This window comes from Ctenopharyngodon idella, chromosome 3 (genome assembly GCF_019924925.1).
Source record: "Ctenopharyngodon idella isolate HZGC_01 chromosome 3, HZGC01, whole genome shotgun sequence".
NCBI classification, from domain to species: Eukaryota; Metazoa; Chordata; class Actinopteri; order Cypriniformes; family Xenocyprididae; genus Ctenopharyngodon; species Ctenopharyngodon idella.
In genome coordinates, this window is record NC_067222.1 from 28,855,965 (window position 1) to 28,868,813 (window position 12,849).

The window sequence follows — 12,849 nt, forward strand, 5'->3', positions numbered from 1 at the left end:
GACAGGCTATGATAAAAAGTGAGTTGTTGTGAACAAAACAAACTTTTCTGCAACTTCATTTTCATCTATTTATTTATTTATTTACTCGTAAGAAAGTCTGTTCAACTGACTTGTTATTTAAACAAAACTTTAACTATAATGTAAACAATATTTAAACAATGTAGCCTTTTCATAAGTTCATAAGTCTATGAAATTCATATGCACCCCCACATACATACATGCATACATTTTAAATATATAGCCTAATCAAAGGCAACCATGAAGTACAATAATCATAACAAATCAAATACTGAGATAAACATAAGAATATTAATAGAAGAGAAAACGCATAGAAGTTAATAGAAATTAATAAGATTTATAAGTAATTATACAGGCTTTACAGCAATTTACAGTCTCTTTTTGCTTTGTTCTTATTGCTGTTAAAGTATAAAGGTAGTGACCTACTTCTATTTTTAAATGAGTAAAAGTAGGTTTTTTTTTGTGATTTTCCATATATAATAAGTGCATTTATGATATGCCATATTTTAAATTCAACATCTTTATCATATAAAAATAAAACTTTTGCTCTGAGTTGCATGTCAAAGTTTGTATTCTTTTTTTTTAACAACAAAAAAGCCAAATCACATCAAAATAATTTTGTATAAATACAATCATAAACTAAATGGACAGTGCTCTTTTCCCTCTTTAAAAAAAAAAAAAAAAAACATAATTCAAGCCAATGTCTTTCCAAAACCTTACAATCACCTGTTCACCTTTCATGTCCACACTCCAGTCCAGTCAGTGGCAGTAATGCGCCAAAAGGTGGCTTGCCAACCAAGAAGACGATGACAACAACGCAACCCAGTAAATGACAGGTTATATCCCTGAATACAAACTTGAAAAACATATTTTACAATCAAACGTCTTTTAAGTTAATAGTAAAAAAGACACGAATTAATATAAATACAGTAAAACGCTTGTAATGTTATCGCCATCTTAGACATAACGACGTTTCCAAACAGGACGAAATATCTCGAGGTGATATGCAACTATAAAGATGATGTTTATTAAAGAGGAGAGTGAGGACACGAGTGATCCTGAAACCTGCATAATAAAATATGAGCAACAAGGAGGTTGGTGTCTATTCCTGATTGTTTTGTAATAATTGTTGCGGCGCATTAAGGTGACAAAACTAAAGTGTCTAGCTATAAAAATCACAAGAGCCGCTTAAAAAAACAAAAACAAGTAAAGAGATGAAGCAAATAAATGACATAATGCCAGTTTTGTATTTTCTTATTTTCATTTGTCCCATATTGTCATTTCAGGCCTGATGGAAGTAAAAGAGGAAAGTCGAGATCTGAATGAAGTGGATGAGAAACATCAGCATCAGAAAGCTCTTGATGTCCTCGCTGGAGAAAAACCATTGAGTTGTTCCCAAACGGAAAAAGAATTCTCACAAAGTAGCACTCAAAAAACGGTCAATAAGCCTTTCACCTGCTCTCTGTGTGGAAAGTGTTGTGCCCATAGAGGCCACCTAAACGATCATATGTTAACTCACACCGGAGAGAAGCCATTCTCATGCCCTCAGTGTGGAAGGAGATTCTCACGCAGAAGAAACCTGAATGATCACATACTAATACACAACGAGGAGAAGCCTTTCGTCTGTCCTCAGTGTGGAAAGAGTTACAAACGTAACGAACACTTTAAGAGTCACTTATTGAATCACAATGGAGGCAAGCCCTTCACCTGCTCTCAGTGTGGAAAGAGTTTCAGTTATAAAAGAAGCCTTAATGACCACATAAAAATCCACACTGGAGAGAGTCTTCACACATGCCCTCAGTGCGGAAAGAGTTTCGTAAATAACGGACACCTTAAGGAACACACAAAAATCCACACCGGAGAGAGACCTTTCGCCTGCCCTCAGTGTGGAAAGAGCTTCATGAGTAAACGAGACGTCACGTATCACATGAGAATTCACACCGAAGAGAAGCCTTTTAAATGCCATCAGTGTGGAAAGGGTTTTGCATGGGCAAGCTGTCTGAAAATTCATATGCGCCACTCTCACTCAGAAGAAAGGGAGTTTACCTGCGAGTACTGCAATAAAAGATTTGTTTTGGAGTCATACCTAAAGATGCACATGAAAATTCATCGAAACGAGAAACCTTACGTGTGTTCGGTTTGTGGAAAAGGTTTTTTATGGAAACTGTGTTTCAAAGCGCACCAGAAGATACACGAGGGTGCAAAAACCCATGTGTGCTCAGAGTGCGGGAGAGCCTTTATTAGAGCCGACTATTTGATAAAACACCAAAAAGTCCATACGGGAGCACGACCGTACACATGCTCATATTGTGAAAAGAGTTTCAGTAAGAAAGCAAACCTGAGAGAACATGTGCGGCTGCATACTGGAGAGAAGCCGTACACTTGCGCTCAATGTGGAAGCAGTTTCACTTCAGCTAAAGGTCTAAGCTATCACAGAGAAAAGCAGTGTTCTCAAAGCTCACCGAATTCATGTTCTGTTGAAATCAAAACTGTGTCAGAATTGGCCAAAGATTGAGTTTTCTGCCAAAAGAGCACCTATAATCTTTAGTGGGGAATAATCTGTCATTCAAATGGCAGCAGAAAGTGCATTTAGAAGTTGTTTATCAAAGATGAAGTAAAGTCACCATGAAATCTAAATGGACAATTATTGTTATTTAATAGAATATTGCAATATTTATATATTAAAATTATTTATATATGCACATCATTATTTAAAAAAAAAAATGATTTGCCTTTGTAATCTTTAATCAAAATAACTTCTCGTGCAGTGACATCTCCCTACATTTTTTTCCTGTTTGAGAAGCTGTTTCACTTGGATATATGTCACAAGTAAAGTCTATCAAAACTTCCGTTCCATGCCGACTTTAAGGGAAAGAAATAAAACCAAGGTAGTCAGAGTGGGGTCTGAAACACTGTACAATTTTTATGATGTGTCTATATATTTAGAAAGGGCCAAGCATATATAGCTGCCTGGAGGAATACATTAAAAAGTAATTTATTTTATTTTTCTTAAATGAATTTTCTTTCTTGTCAAATATACACTACCGTTCAAAAGTTTGGGATCAGTAAGATTTATAATGTTTTTAAAAGAAGTTTCATCTGCTCACCAAGGCTGCATTTATTTAAATAAAAATACAGTAAAAACAATAATATTGTGAAATATTATTACAATTTAAAATAACTGTTTTCTGTTTGAATATATTTTATAAAGTAATGTATTCCTGTGATGTCAAAGCTGAATCATTATTCCAGTCTTCAGTGTCACATGATCCTTCAGAAATCATTCTAATATGATGATTTGATGCTCAAGAAACATTTATGATTATTATCAATGTTGAAAACAGTTGTGTACTTTTTTTTTTCAGGATTCCTTGATGAATAGAAGGTTCAAAAGAACAACATTTATCTAAAATACAAAACTTTTGTAACAATATACACTACCGTTCAAAAGTTTGGAATCAGTAAGAATTTTAGTTTTGTTTTTTTTAAAAAGAAATTTGAAAAGATTTTTGATCGATTTAATGCATCCTTGCTGAATAAAAGTGACAGTAAAAACATTTATAATGTTACAAAAGATTATATTTCAAATATAAAAAAAGATCAGAATTTTAAAAAATTGTACACACATATTTTGTACAGTTGTACACAATAAATGTTTCTTGATCATCAAATCATCATATTAGAATGATTTCTGAAGGATCATGTGACACTGAAGACTGGAGTAATGATGCTGAAAATTCAGCTTTGACATCACAGGAATAAATTACATTTTAAAATATTTTCAAATAGAAAACAGTTATTTTAAATTGTAATAATATTTCACAATATTACTGTTTTTGCTGTATTTTTTAACAAATAAATGCAGCCTTGGTGAGCAGACGATACTGTGTGTGTGTGAGTGTGTGTGTGTGTATACAGTGCCACTTGAAAGTATGTGAACCCCTTGCAGAATCTGTAAAAATGTGAAAAATTTTAACAAAATAAGAGAGATCATGCAAAATGCATGTTATTTTTTATTTAGTACTGTCCTGAGTAAGATATTTTGCAAAAAGATGTTTACATATAGTCCACAAGACAAAAAAATAGCTGAATTTATTAAAATGACCCCATTCAAAAGTTTGGGAACCATTGATTCTTAATACTGTGTGTGGTTACCTGGATGATCTACAACTGTTTTTTTGTTTTGTGATGGTTGTTCATGAGTCCCTTGTTTGTCCTGAACAGTTAAACTGAGCTTTGTTCTTCAGAAAAATCCACCAGGTCCTGCAGATTCTTCAGTTTTCCAGCATTTTTTGCATATTTGAACCCTTTCCAGCAGTGACTGTATGATTTTGAGATCTGTCTTTTCACACTGAGGACGATTGAGGGACTCAAACACAACTATTAAAAAAGGTTCAAACATTCACTGATGCTCCAGAAGGAAACACGATGCATTAAGAGCCGGGGGGTGAAAACTTTTTAAATTTGAAGATCAAGGTAAATTGTACTTAATTTGTCTCCAGGAAACATGTAGTTATCTTCTGTTGCTTCCAAAGGGCAGTACTAAATAAAGAAAATTGATATTTAAACAAAATAAGAAAAATTTGGGCATCTTCATCCTGTTCAAAAGTTTTCACCCCCTGACTCTTAATGCATCGTGTTTCCTTCTGGAGCATCAGTGAATATTTGAACCTTTTTTAATAGTTGTGTTTGAGTCCCTCAATCGTCCTCAGTGTGAAAAGACAGATCTCAAAATCATTCAGTCACTGTTGTAAAGGGTTCAAATATGCAAAAAATGCTGGAAATCTGAACAATCTGCAGGACCTGGTGGATTTTTTCTGAAGAACAAAGCTCAGTTTAACTGTTCAGGACAAACAAGGGACTCATGAACAACCATCACAAAACAAACAAACAGTCGTAGATCATCCAGGTAACCACACACAGTATTAAGAATCAGTGGTTCACAAACTTTTAAATGGGGTCATTTTAATAAATTCAGCTATTTTTTGTCTTGTGAATTATATGTAAACATCTTTTATGTAAAATATCTTAATCAGGACAGTACTAAATAAAAATAACATGCATTTAGTATGATCTCTTATTTTGTTAAAATTTTTCACAGATTCTGCAAGGGGTTCACAAACTTTCAAGTGGCACTGTATATAAATATATATATATATATATAATCCATGGTGGTCAAGTCAAGTCACCTTTATTTATATAGCGCTTTTAACAGTGCAGATTGTGTCAAAGCAGCTTTACAGTGATAACTGGTATATAATTTTGGCTGCACAGCAGCTCTTAAAGAACATGGTGTCATTGTCCATCTTAAGTAGATTCAGTATTGATTCATTCCGTTGTAAGAATCAATAGTTATTAATTAAGTTAATTTATCTATATCAGCACTGGAGTAAACAGTGCCACTGGAGTGGTGATTCAACCAATCAAATTAAAAGACCTAACTGTATTGAAAACAATATAGACCACTATGAATGCATTATAGTGAGATTTCAAAGCATGTAAGAAAACAAAAACATAGACATAATTTTAATGTGACACTTTTTCTATACTTTCATTTTATTCCCCTTGAATAAAATAAAAACTTGATTTTTATTTTTTGGTGTGCATCTCTTTCATGGAGCTAAATATAAATTAATGTATGTACAAAGTATGATTACTTAAACTCTTTGGCATGTTACATATTGTTATTTTTTCAATGTGTTTGTAAATGCTTAATGTTCTATAATAAAACAATAGAATGAAATGTATACAGTGTCTCGTCCATGCTAACAGTAGGTGGCGGTAATGCGCTATTTAAGTTTGCGAGCCGCTTCTAAACAAAAGAAAAGAAGAGTCTCTTGCTACTGGATGGAGGGGAGCTGGGCGCCAAAATAGTATTTTTTTTTTCATCATTTGTACTTTTAGCTCATTGTTGAAAGAGACTAATTAAGATTAAGCCCAGAAAAACCCTGTGCATATCCCGAATATCACAAGTGTGTGATCTCCTGCTGTAAAGATGATTTTTGTGAAAAAGGAGAACGAGGTAATGTGGGATCCAGAACCCTGCAGAATAAAAAATGAGGAACAAGCAGGTTGGTGTCCATTCCTAGTTTTCTTTATTATCTGTTTTTCAGTCCGCTCACCAGATTTAGTGTCTGTTGGTATTAGAAATAACAAAGAAATAAACAGATAAATGACTAAAAAATGTATCCAAATAATTATAATCTCTTCTGGGGCTCACTTTTATTTGCTTTTATTTTTTATTTATCTCAAATAATTTTCATCATTTTAATGTTATCATTTCAGACCTGATGGAAGTGAAAGAGGAAAGTCGAGATCTGGATGAAGTGGAGGAGAAACATCAGCATCAGAAAGCTGATGATTCCATAAATGGAGAACAATCATTGAGTTGCTCTCAAAATGAAAACTATTTCTTACAAAGCAGCACTCAAAAAGCAGAAGTCAAAGGACCCTACACAAGTCCTCATTGTGGAAAAGCTTTCACATGTAAAAGAAACCTCTCTGAACATATGATAGTTCACACTGAAGAGAGTCCTCACACATGTCCTCAATGTGGAAAGACTTTCAAACGAAAAGCAAACCTCAAGAATCACATGAGAACTCACAATGGAGAGAGACCTTTCACCTGTCCTCAGTGCGGAAAGACATTCCAACACAAAGGACATTTTAAGAGTCACATATTAAGTCACAAAGATGAAGAGAAACTTTTTATTTGCTCTCAGTGTGGAAAAAGATTCACATGTAAAAATAAGCTTAGTAAACACACATTAATTCACACTGGAGAGAAGCCGCACCCGTGCCCTCATTGTGAAAAGGAATTTGCATGTAAAGAAAACCTTGAAAGTCACGTAAAAATTCACACTGGAAAGGGCCTTTTCACATGCCATCATTGTGGGAAGGGTTTCACTCTCAAAGTAAAGTTGAATCAACACATGCAAATTCACACAGGAGAGAACCTGGGCCCTCAGTGTGGAAAGAGTTTCATTAATAAAACTCAAGCTGAAACTCACGTGAGAGTTCACACACAAAAAAAGACCTATACGTGTCATGAGTGCGGAAAGAGTTTCACATGGGGAAATAGTCTCAAATATCATCTGCGCTGCCATCACGGTGGAATAAAGGAATTTAACTGTGATCTCTGCGGTAAAAAATTTGCAACAGCATCATGCCTAAAGAGACACCTGAATGCTCATACAAAAAAGAAGACTTATGACTGTTCTGTTTGTGGAAAGAGTTTTGTATGGATTGACTCTTTTAAAAGGCACCAGAAGGCACATGGGAACGTGAAAACCCATGTGTGCTGTGAGTGTGGAAAAGCCTTTAGTAGAGTTGACTATTTGATAAAACACCAAAGAGTCCATACTGGAGAACGACCGTACAGTTGCTCATATTGTGGAAAGAGTTTCATGCAGTCAGGAAACCTGATAACACATGAAAAACTGCACACCAGAGAGTCGCTCAATGTCACACTAAAGAAAGAGCGTTTTACCTGCCCTCAGTGTGGAAAGAGTTATACACGTAAAGGACGACTTCAGGAACATATGATGATTCACATTGAAGAAAACCCTCACATGTGTCCTAATTGTGGAAAGACATTCGCGCGAAAAGCAAACCTCAAGAATCACATGAGAACTCACACTGGAGAGAGGCCTTTCACCTGCCCTCAGTGTGGAAAGACATTCCTACACAAAGGAAATTTTAAGAGGCACATGTTAAGTCACAAAGAAGGGAAACTTTTCAATTGCTCTCATTGTGGAAAAAGATTCACATGTAAAGGTAACCTTGATAAACACATATTTGTGGGCAGTTGTGGCCTAATAATTGGAGAGTCTGACTTTTCGCAGGTTCTAGTCTCAGCACCGGTAGGCAATGTAGGTGAGGGAAGTGAATAAACAGCTCTCTTTTTCCCTTGAGCAAGGCACCTAACCCCCAATCGCTCCCCAAGAAATGAACAATTTTCCAAATGCTCCCCAGGCGCCGCAGCAAAAATGGCTGCCCACTGCTCTGGGTGTGTGTGCACTTGGATGGGTGAAACGCAGAGCACACATTCTGAGTATGGGACACAGTACTTGGCTACACGTCACGTCATGTCACTTTTAATTCACACTGGAGAGAAGACGTACAGTTGAATCCAACGTTTATTGAATCCAACTGTCTCTTTAAGCAACACCACTAATTGTTTGTGTGCTGATTGTGCATCATAAAAATAAAAAAAAGTTTTGTCAAAATTATGTGTGATCAATTAATGCGAACAGGAAACACCAATACTTAGGGTAGAGTGGGGGAAAATGCCCCCTTGGGGTAAAACACCCCCCCTACTGTTTTTCCCAAAATAACCACTATAAAGTCAAGATACATTTTTGTTACAGCTGTGGACTACATTTACAAAAGTGATGTAGAAGTATTTACAGTGAAGCTTACACTGGTGACATACCTGAAAGAAATTATCTAATTTTCAGCAGTAAGAAAAAAAGTGTTTTAAAGCTTGTTTTGTAGAATATCACAGTTATACAGTGCCACTTGAAAGTTTGTGAACCCCTTGCAGAATCTGTGAAAAATTTAACAAAATAAGAGAGATCATACAAAATGCATGTTATTTTTTATTTAGTACTGTCCTGAGTAAGATATTTTACATAAAAGATGTTTACATATAATTCACAAGACAAAAAAATAGCTGAATTTATTAAAATGACCCCATTCCCTGAGCAGTTAAACTGAGCTCTGTTCTTCAGAAAAATCCTCCAGGTCCTGCAGATTCTTCAGATTTCAAGCATTTTTTTTTTTGCATATTTGAACCCTTTCTAGCAGTGACCCCCCAACTCTTAATGCATCGTGTTTCCTTCTGGAGCATCAGTGAATGTTTGAACCTTTTTTAATAGTTGTGTTTGAGTCCCTCAGTTGTCCTCAGTGTGAAAAGACAGATCTCAAAATCATTCAGTCACTGCTGAGTGTTCAAATATGCAAAAAATGCTGGAAAACTGAAGAATCTGCAGGACCTGGAGGATTTAACTGCTCAGGACAAACAAGGGACTCATGAACAACCATCACAAAACAAAAAAACAGTCGTAGATCATCCAGGTAACCACACACAGTATTAAGAATCAATGGTTCACAAACTTTTGAACGGGGTCATTTTAATAAATTCAGCTATTTTTTGTCTTGTGGATTGTAAACATCTTTTATGTAAAATATCTTACTCAGGACAATACTAAATAAAAAATAACATGCATTTTGTATTATCTCTTTTATTTTGTTAAAATTTTTCACATTTTCACAGATTCTGCAAGTGGTTCACAAACTTTCAAGTGGCACTGTATATGTTATGAGAATACTAAAGCCTGCAGATAGGGAGTACATGTTATTTAAGGAAAATATAATTATATTTTCAGAATGACACATTTTTTTTTCAAACATAGTCTGAAAACGCCCCCTTCCCACTATCATCATTTCTGTAGTTACTCTGTTATGCACAACAAATTCTTTGTTTTTCAATCAAATGTAATCTAACTAGGTGGTTGAATAAAAATATTTGGACTTTACATTTAAAAATTACCGCATCAGGTAACTAGTTAGCTAGCCAGTTAGCATCAGCTAACAATATTTTTCAAATAAGATATTATAATTTAGTAAATCATAATTATTGATTATATTCTTTTTAATTTTAAGCTAAAACTGCTTGTACTCTGATTTTGCTGTACATTTATAAAGCAATTTGCTTTGTCAGACTGGGGGCATTTTACCCCACCTGTGGGGCAAAACGCCCCCCTTGGTACAAAAAATCTAATAACATGAAAACTCTGGACATTTTTCATACTTGGTTTCTAATTTATGTCATTGCCACTAAAACTATGATAGCTATTCTGGATCATTTTAACTTTTGTTTCACAGAAAAAAATGACAAAGTCCTTAAGGGGGGCTCACATAAAATGGGGGATTCAGAACACAGTAAAATGTGCTCAAAGTAGTAAAACTTGATTGGATATTATTCTTGTGGGTTGGAATTAATTGTGATAGCAAAGCATTTTATCTGCTGTTTTTCTTTAGAGAAATTGATGTAGAATGTGATAAGGTTGGTGATGTCTGAACTTCTCTCTTCTGTTATTTTAAAAATAATTTTGGTCTGATGTAAACAGCTGCAGAGATAACGCAAGGTCAATCCGCCAACACAACATTAGGGTTATCGAAATTTTACCCCTCTCTATTTTCACAAAGACACCCATGCCTGTCCCATGTCTCCTCTATTCTAGATTCTAGAATTTCAAGAATGTTATTTATTATTATTGTTTTGTCAGCGTTTTTTATTTTATTATTATTATTAAGTTGTTTTTATTATTATTTTATTTTAATTGACATTTAAATACGTTTTCACGCTTTCAGTTTCAGATAAAAGTCTTATGTTTGGACGTTGCTATTAGCGCCCGTTGTGACCAATAACCAACAACAAATGATCTGTAGGCCAATATGAGAATCAAAGTGGAAAGGCAAGAGAAGCATATGTCACACCGTGCTTTTCAGATTTTTTTCAAGTCGTGTCATCACTGAAGAGGAGAACTGCAGTGGTGTCTTTGAAAAATCATCAGATGAGGTCGATCAAAGAGCGTCCCACCTGCACATGGTGCGTGAGGTCAATGCATCAAAGCACACTGACTCTTGGCGATCAGACTAAATCCATTTATTCTACAACACACGCAGAGGTAAGAGCATGGAGAAAACATTACAAGATAAGAGCATGCTATGGACCTTATTCAGAGCAGCGCCATGACAGGTACAGGTATGAAAGCGATGCGAGGCTGTGAGAGATGATGGCATCTGCTGTAAAAACCTGTATAAAGCGCCTAGATCACTTATAATTTTCCATGTTGTCTAGAGCTTTTTGTCTACTGAAATTTCTTGGAAATATATTTTTGCAGCGTTTCGTAAGCAGAACAATCCAAAAAATCCACATTAGCCTAAATAACAAAACAAGCCACTGAAGAGATGTATATCCCTCACAGCCTCGCTTTCATTCCCGTTAAAAATCAAAGATGGCGCTGCTGTGAAGGTCTATATTAAATATGAGAAAAGTGTCAAGGGAACAAATATCAATGTAAATATCACAAAATATTGTAAATGTGCATAATTTCCAATCAAGGTAATACAGTGTGAAAATATTATTCATTTGTGTTTTGATACATATAATGCTGTGAAATTAGCCTTAGCAAGATACAAGAGTAGGCCATCTTTTTATTTTCAAAAATGAATATTTGCTTTAGCTAATTCACAGGGGGAAATAATTATTCTTGGAGGCATGTATAATCCCTGTTGCACATTGATAGTGGACAAATTAAATAAACTGGTCAGTCGGAAATGTGTGATTTAAATTGTTTTATTAACAAAGTCCGGGAGGAGCATGTTCAGATAATCTACGCAATCTCACCTCTGTCCCACAACATTTTTCCAGCATCTCTCCACCACCCCAGCTCCTACTCTCAACTCTCCCTATCCCAGGATAAGGATATAGGGGAGAGTACTCTGGGTTCGAGCCAAATTCCAAGCTTGGAGCCCTCCCCTTGGACAACATGCCAAATATGTATACTCTCTACTCTATCCGAATTATATGTAGGCCTAAGTGTGAACTTGTGAAGTGAGTTTTATTCATACAGAGCCAAACATAGCCATAGTTGGAGACGAATGAAAGAAAATTGCACTCGTAATGACACTATTTCAAAATTTCATATTAGAAAACTGTATCACTAATAAATCCATGTGAAAGTTTATTCTAAATGAATAATGTTGGTGACAGTAACTACAGTTTAAGTACTGTTTCTTAAAGAGCTTTTCTGGGAGAGGACGTGATGGTCAAGCACTGGTCTTTTTGCCCCAAGATCCATGTTATCCTTCTCAGCATAATAGAAAGCTGGACCTCAGTAACATACATGTGACACAAGCACAGACACACTCCAGAGATGTACATGGCCCAAAGGACATCATACCAGTAAGCCTGAAGTGTTTATCCAGAGTGTATTTGTCTATTTTTAATGCAGTAGGCCTAGTGAATCTTTGCAGTAGCGATACTGAACCTACAGTGTATGTAAGGTTTAAGAATCTACCTAAAAACACATTGTTGAACTGCGCAATGTACCTAATTATTTTTAAGCTGTCGTGTATGTGTACAGCATCATGTCCTACACAGAGTGGGGGTACAGAACAGGGCACAGAACCGTGATGGTTTTGTGATGAAAGAGGTCACCAACCCCACTGAGGCCACAATGTACCAGACCACATATCAAACAGTGCACTCCACTTCCAGCAGATATCAAACAAATGAATCAAGCGGACAACCTGTCTCCTGGCACAGGCATAACATCATCACAGGTACTTTAGTTCATTTCATATTCACACTAAGGGGCTTTCAGTGAAACTCATTTCTGTAGATGTTTGTGTGCAGCAGTATGCAAGTGACTCTCGTAAATGACTGTGCAAATGGCCATATTTCTATTTCTTGGGCAACAGGAGAGGAGAAGACCTCAGCGGGGCCTATGCGGCCCAGAAGACAGTCTGGGGAGAGCGTTCTGTGGGCAGCGCGGCGCTGGGAGACACATTGCAACTTCGTTTGTACTGAACCTCTCAGCTAGAAAGTCACAACACCAATAAAATGTTCTCAAAATTGGACGTCATTGTCAAGTCAACTTTATCTCTAACACTTTATACAACAGAAATTGTTTCAAAGCAGCTTCACAGTAATAAACTGTAAAGTACATGAATTAATGATGCAAACTTCAAATATGAGAGTGGAGAACAGTAACAGGTTTAAAACAATAAGGGTGAGTAAATATTTTTTAATGCTATATT

General features: G+C 35.6%; 2 protein-coding genes and 1 long non-coding RNA gene across 7 annotated transcripts; all 3 read left to right on the forward strand.

The window, feature by feature from the left end:
- Positions 1-195: 195 nt before the first annotated feature.
- Positions 196-3,188, forward strand: si:dkey-66i24.8 (gastrula zinc finger protein XlCGF57.1). 2 transcript variants are annotated; one of them, XM_051888796.1, is made up of 3 exons: positions 196-854; positions 980-1,112; positions 1,305-3,188. In XM_051888796.1, exons 2-3 carry the CDS (start codon positions 1,037-1,039, stop codon positions 2,531-2,533), a joined length of 1,305 nt encoding a protein of 434 aa, XP_051744756.1. In that variant the 5' UTR covers positions 196-854; positions 980-1,036; the 3' UTR covers positions 2,534-3,188. The 2 variants fall into 2 exon arrangements, with proteins under 2 accessions (XP_051744756.1, XP_051744755.1); XM_051888795.1 differs by having other exon boundaries at positions 197-1,112; positions 1,305-3,187.
- A 1,791-nt stretch (positions 3,189-4,979) lies between these two features.
- On the forward strand, positions 4,980-8,268 carry LOC127509106 (gastrula zinc finger protein XlCGF57.1-like). The gene is made up of 2 exons (XM_051887588.1): positions 4,980-6,089; positions 6,304-8,268. Exons 1-2 carry the CDS (start codon positions 6,014-6,016, stop codon positions 7,908-7,910), a joined length of 1,683 nt encoding a protein of 560 aa, XP_051743548.1. The 5' UTR covers positions 4,980-6,013; the 3' UTR covers positions 7,911-8,268.
- A 998-nt stretch (positions 8,269-9,266) lies between these two features.
- Positions 9,267-12,669, forward strand: LOC127509122 (uncharacterized). 4 transcript variants are annotated; one of them, XR_007929147.1, is made up of 3 exons: positions 9,267-10,712; positions 11,459-12,372; positions 12,511-12,669. It is a non-coding gene; the product is annotated as an uncharacterized LOC127509122 (long non-coding RNA). The 4 variants fall into 4 exon arrangements; XR_007929146.1 differs by lacking the exon at positions 9,267-10,712 and having other exon boundaries at positions 10,731-11,992; positions 12,174-12,372; XR_007929148.1 differs by lacking the exon at positions 9,267-10,712 and having other exon boundaries at positions 10,731-11,587; positions 11,831-12,372.
- The last annotated feature ends 180 nt before the right edge of the window (positions 12,670-12,849 follow it).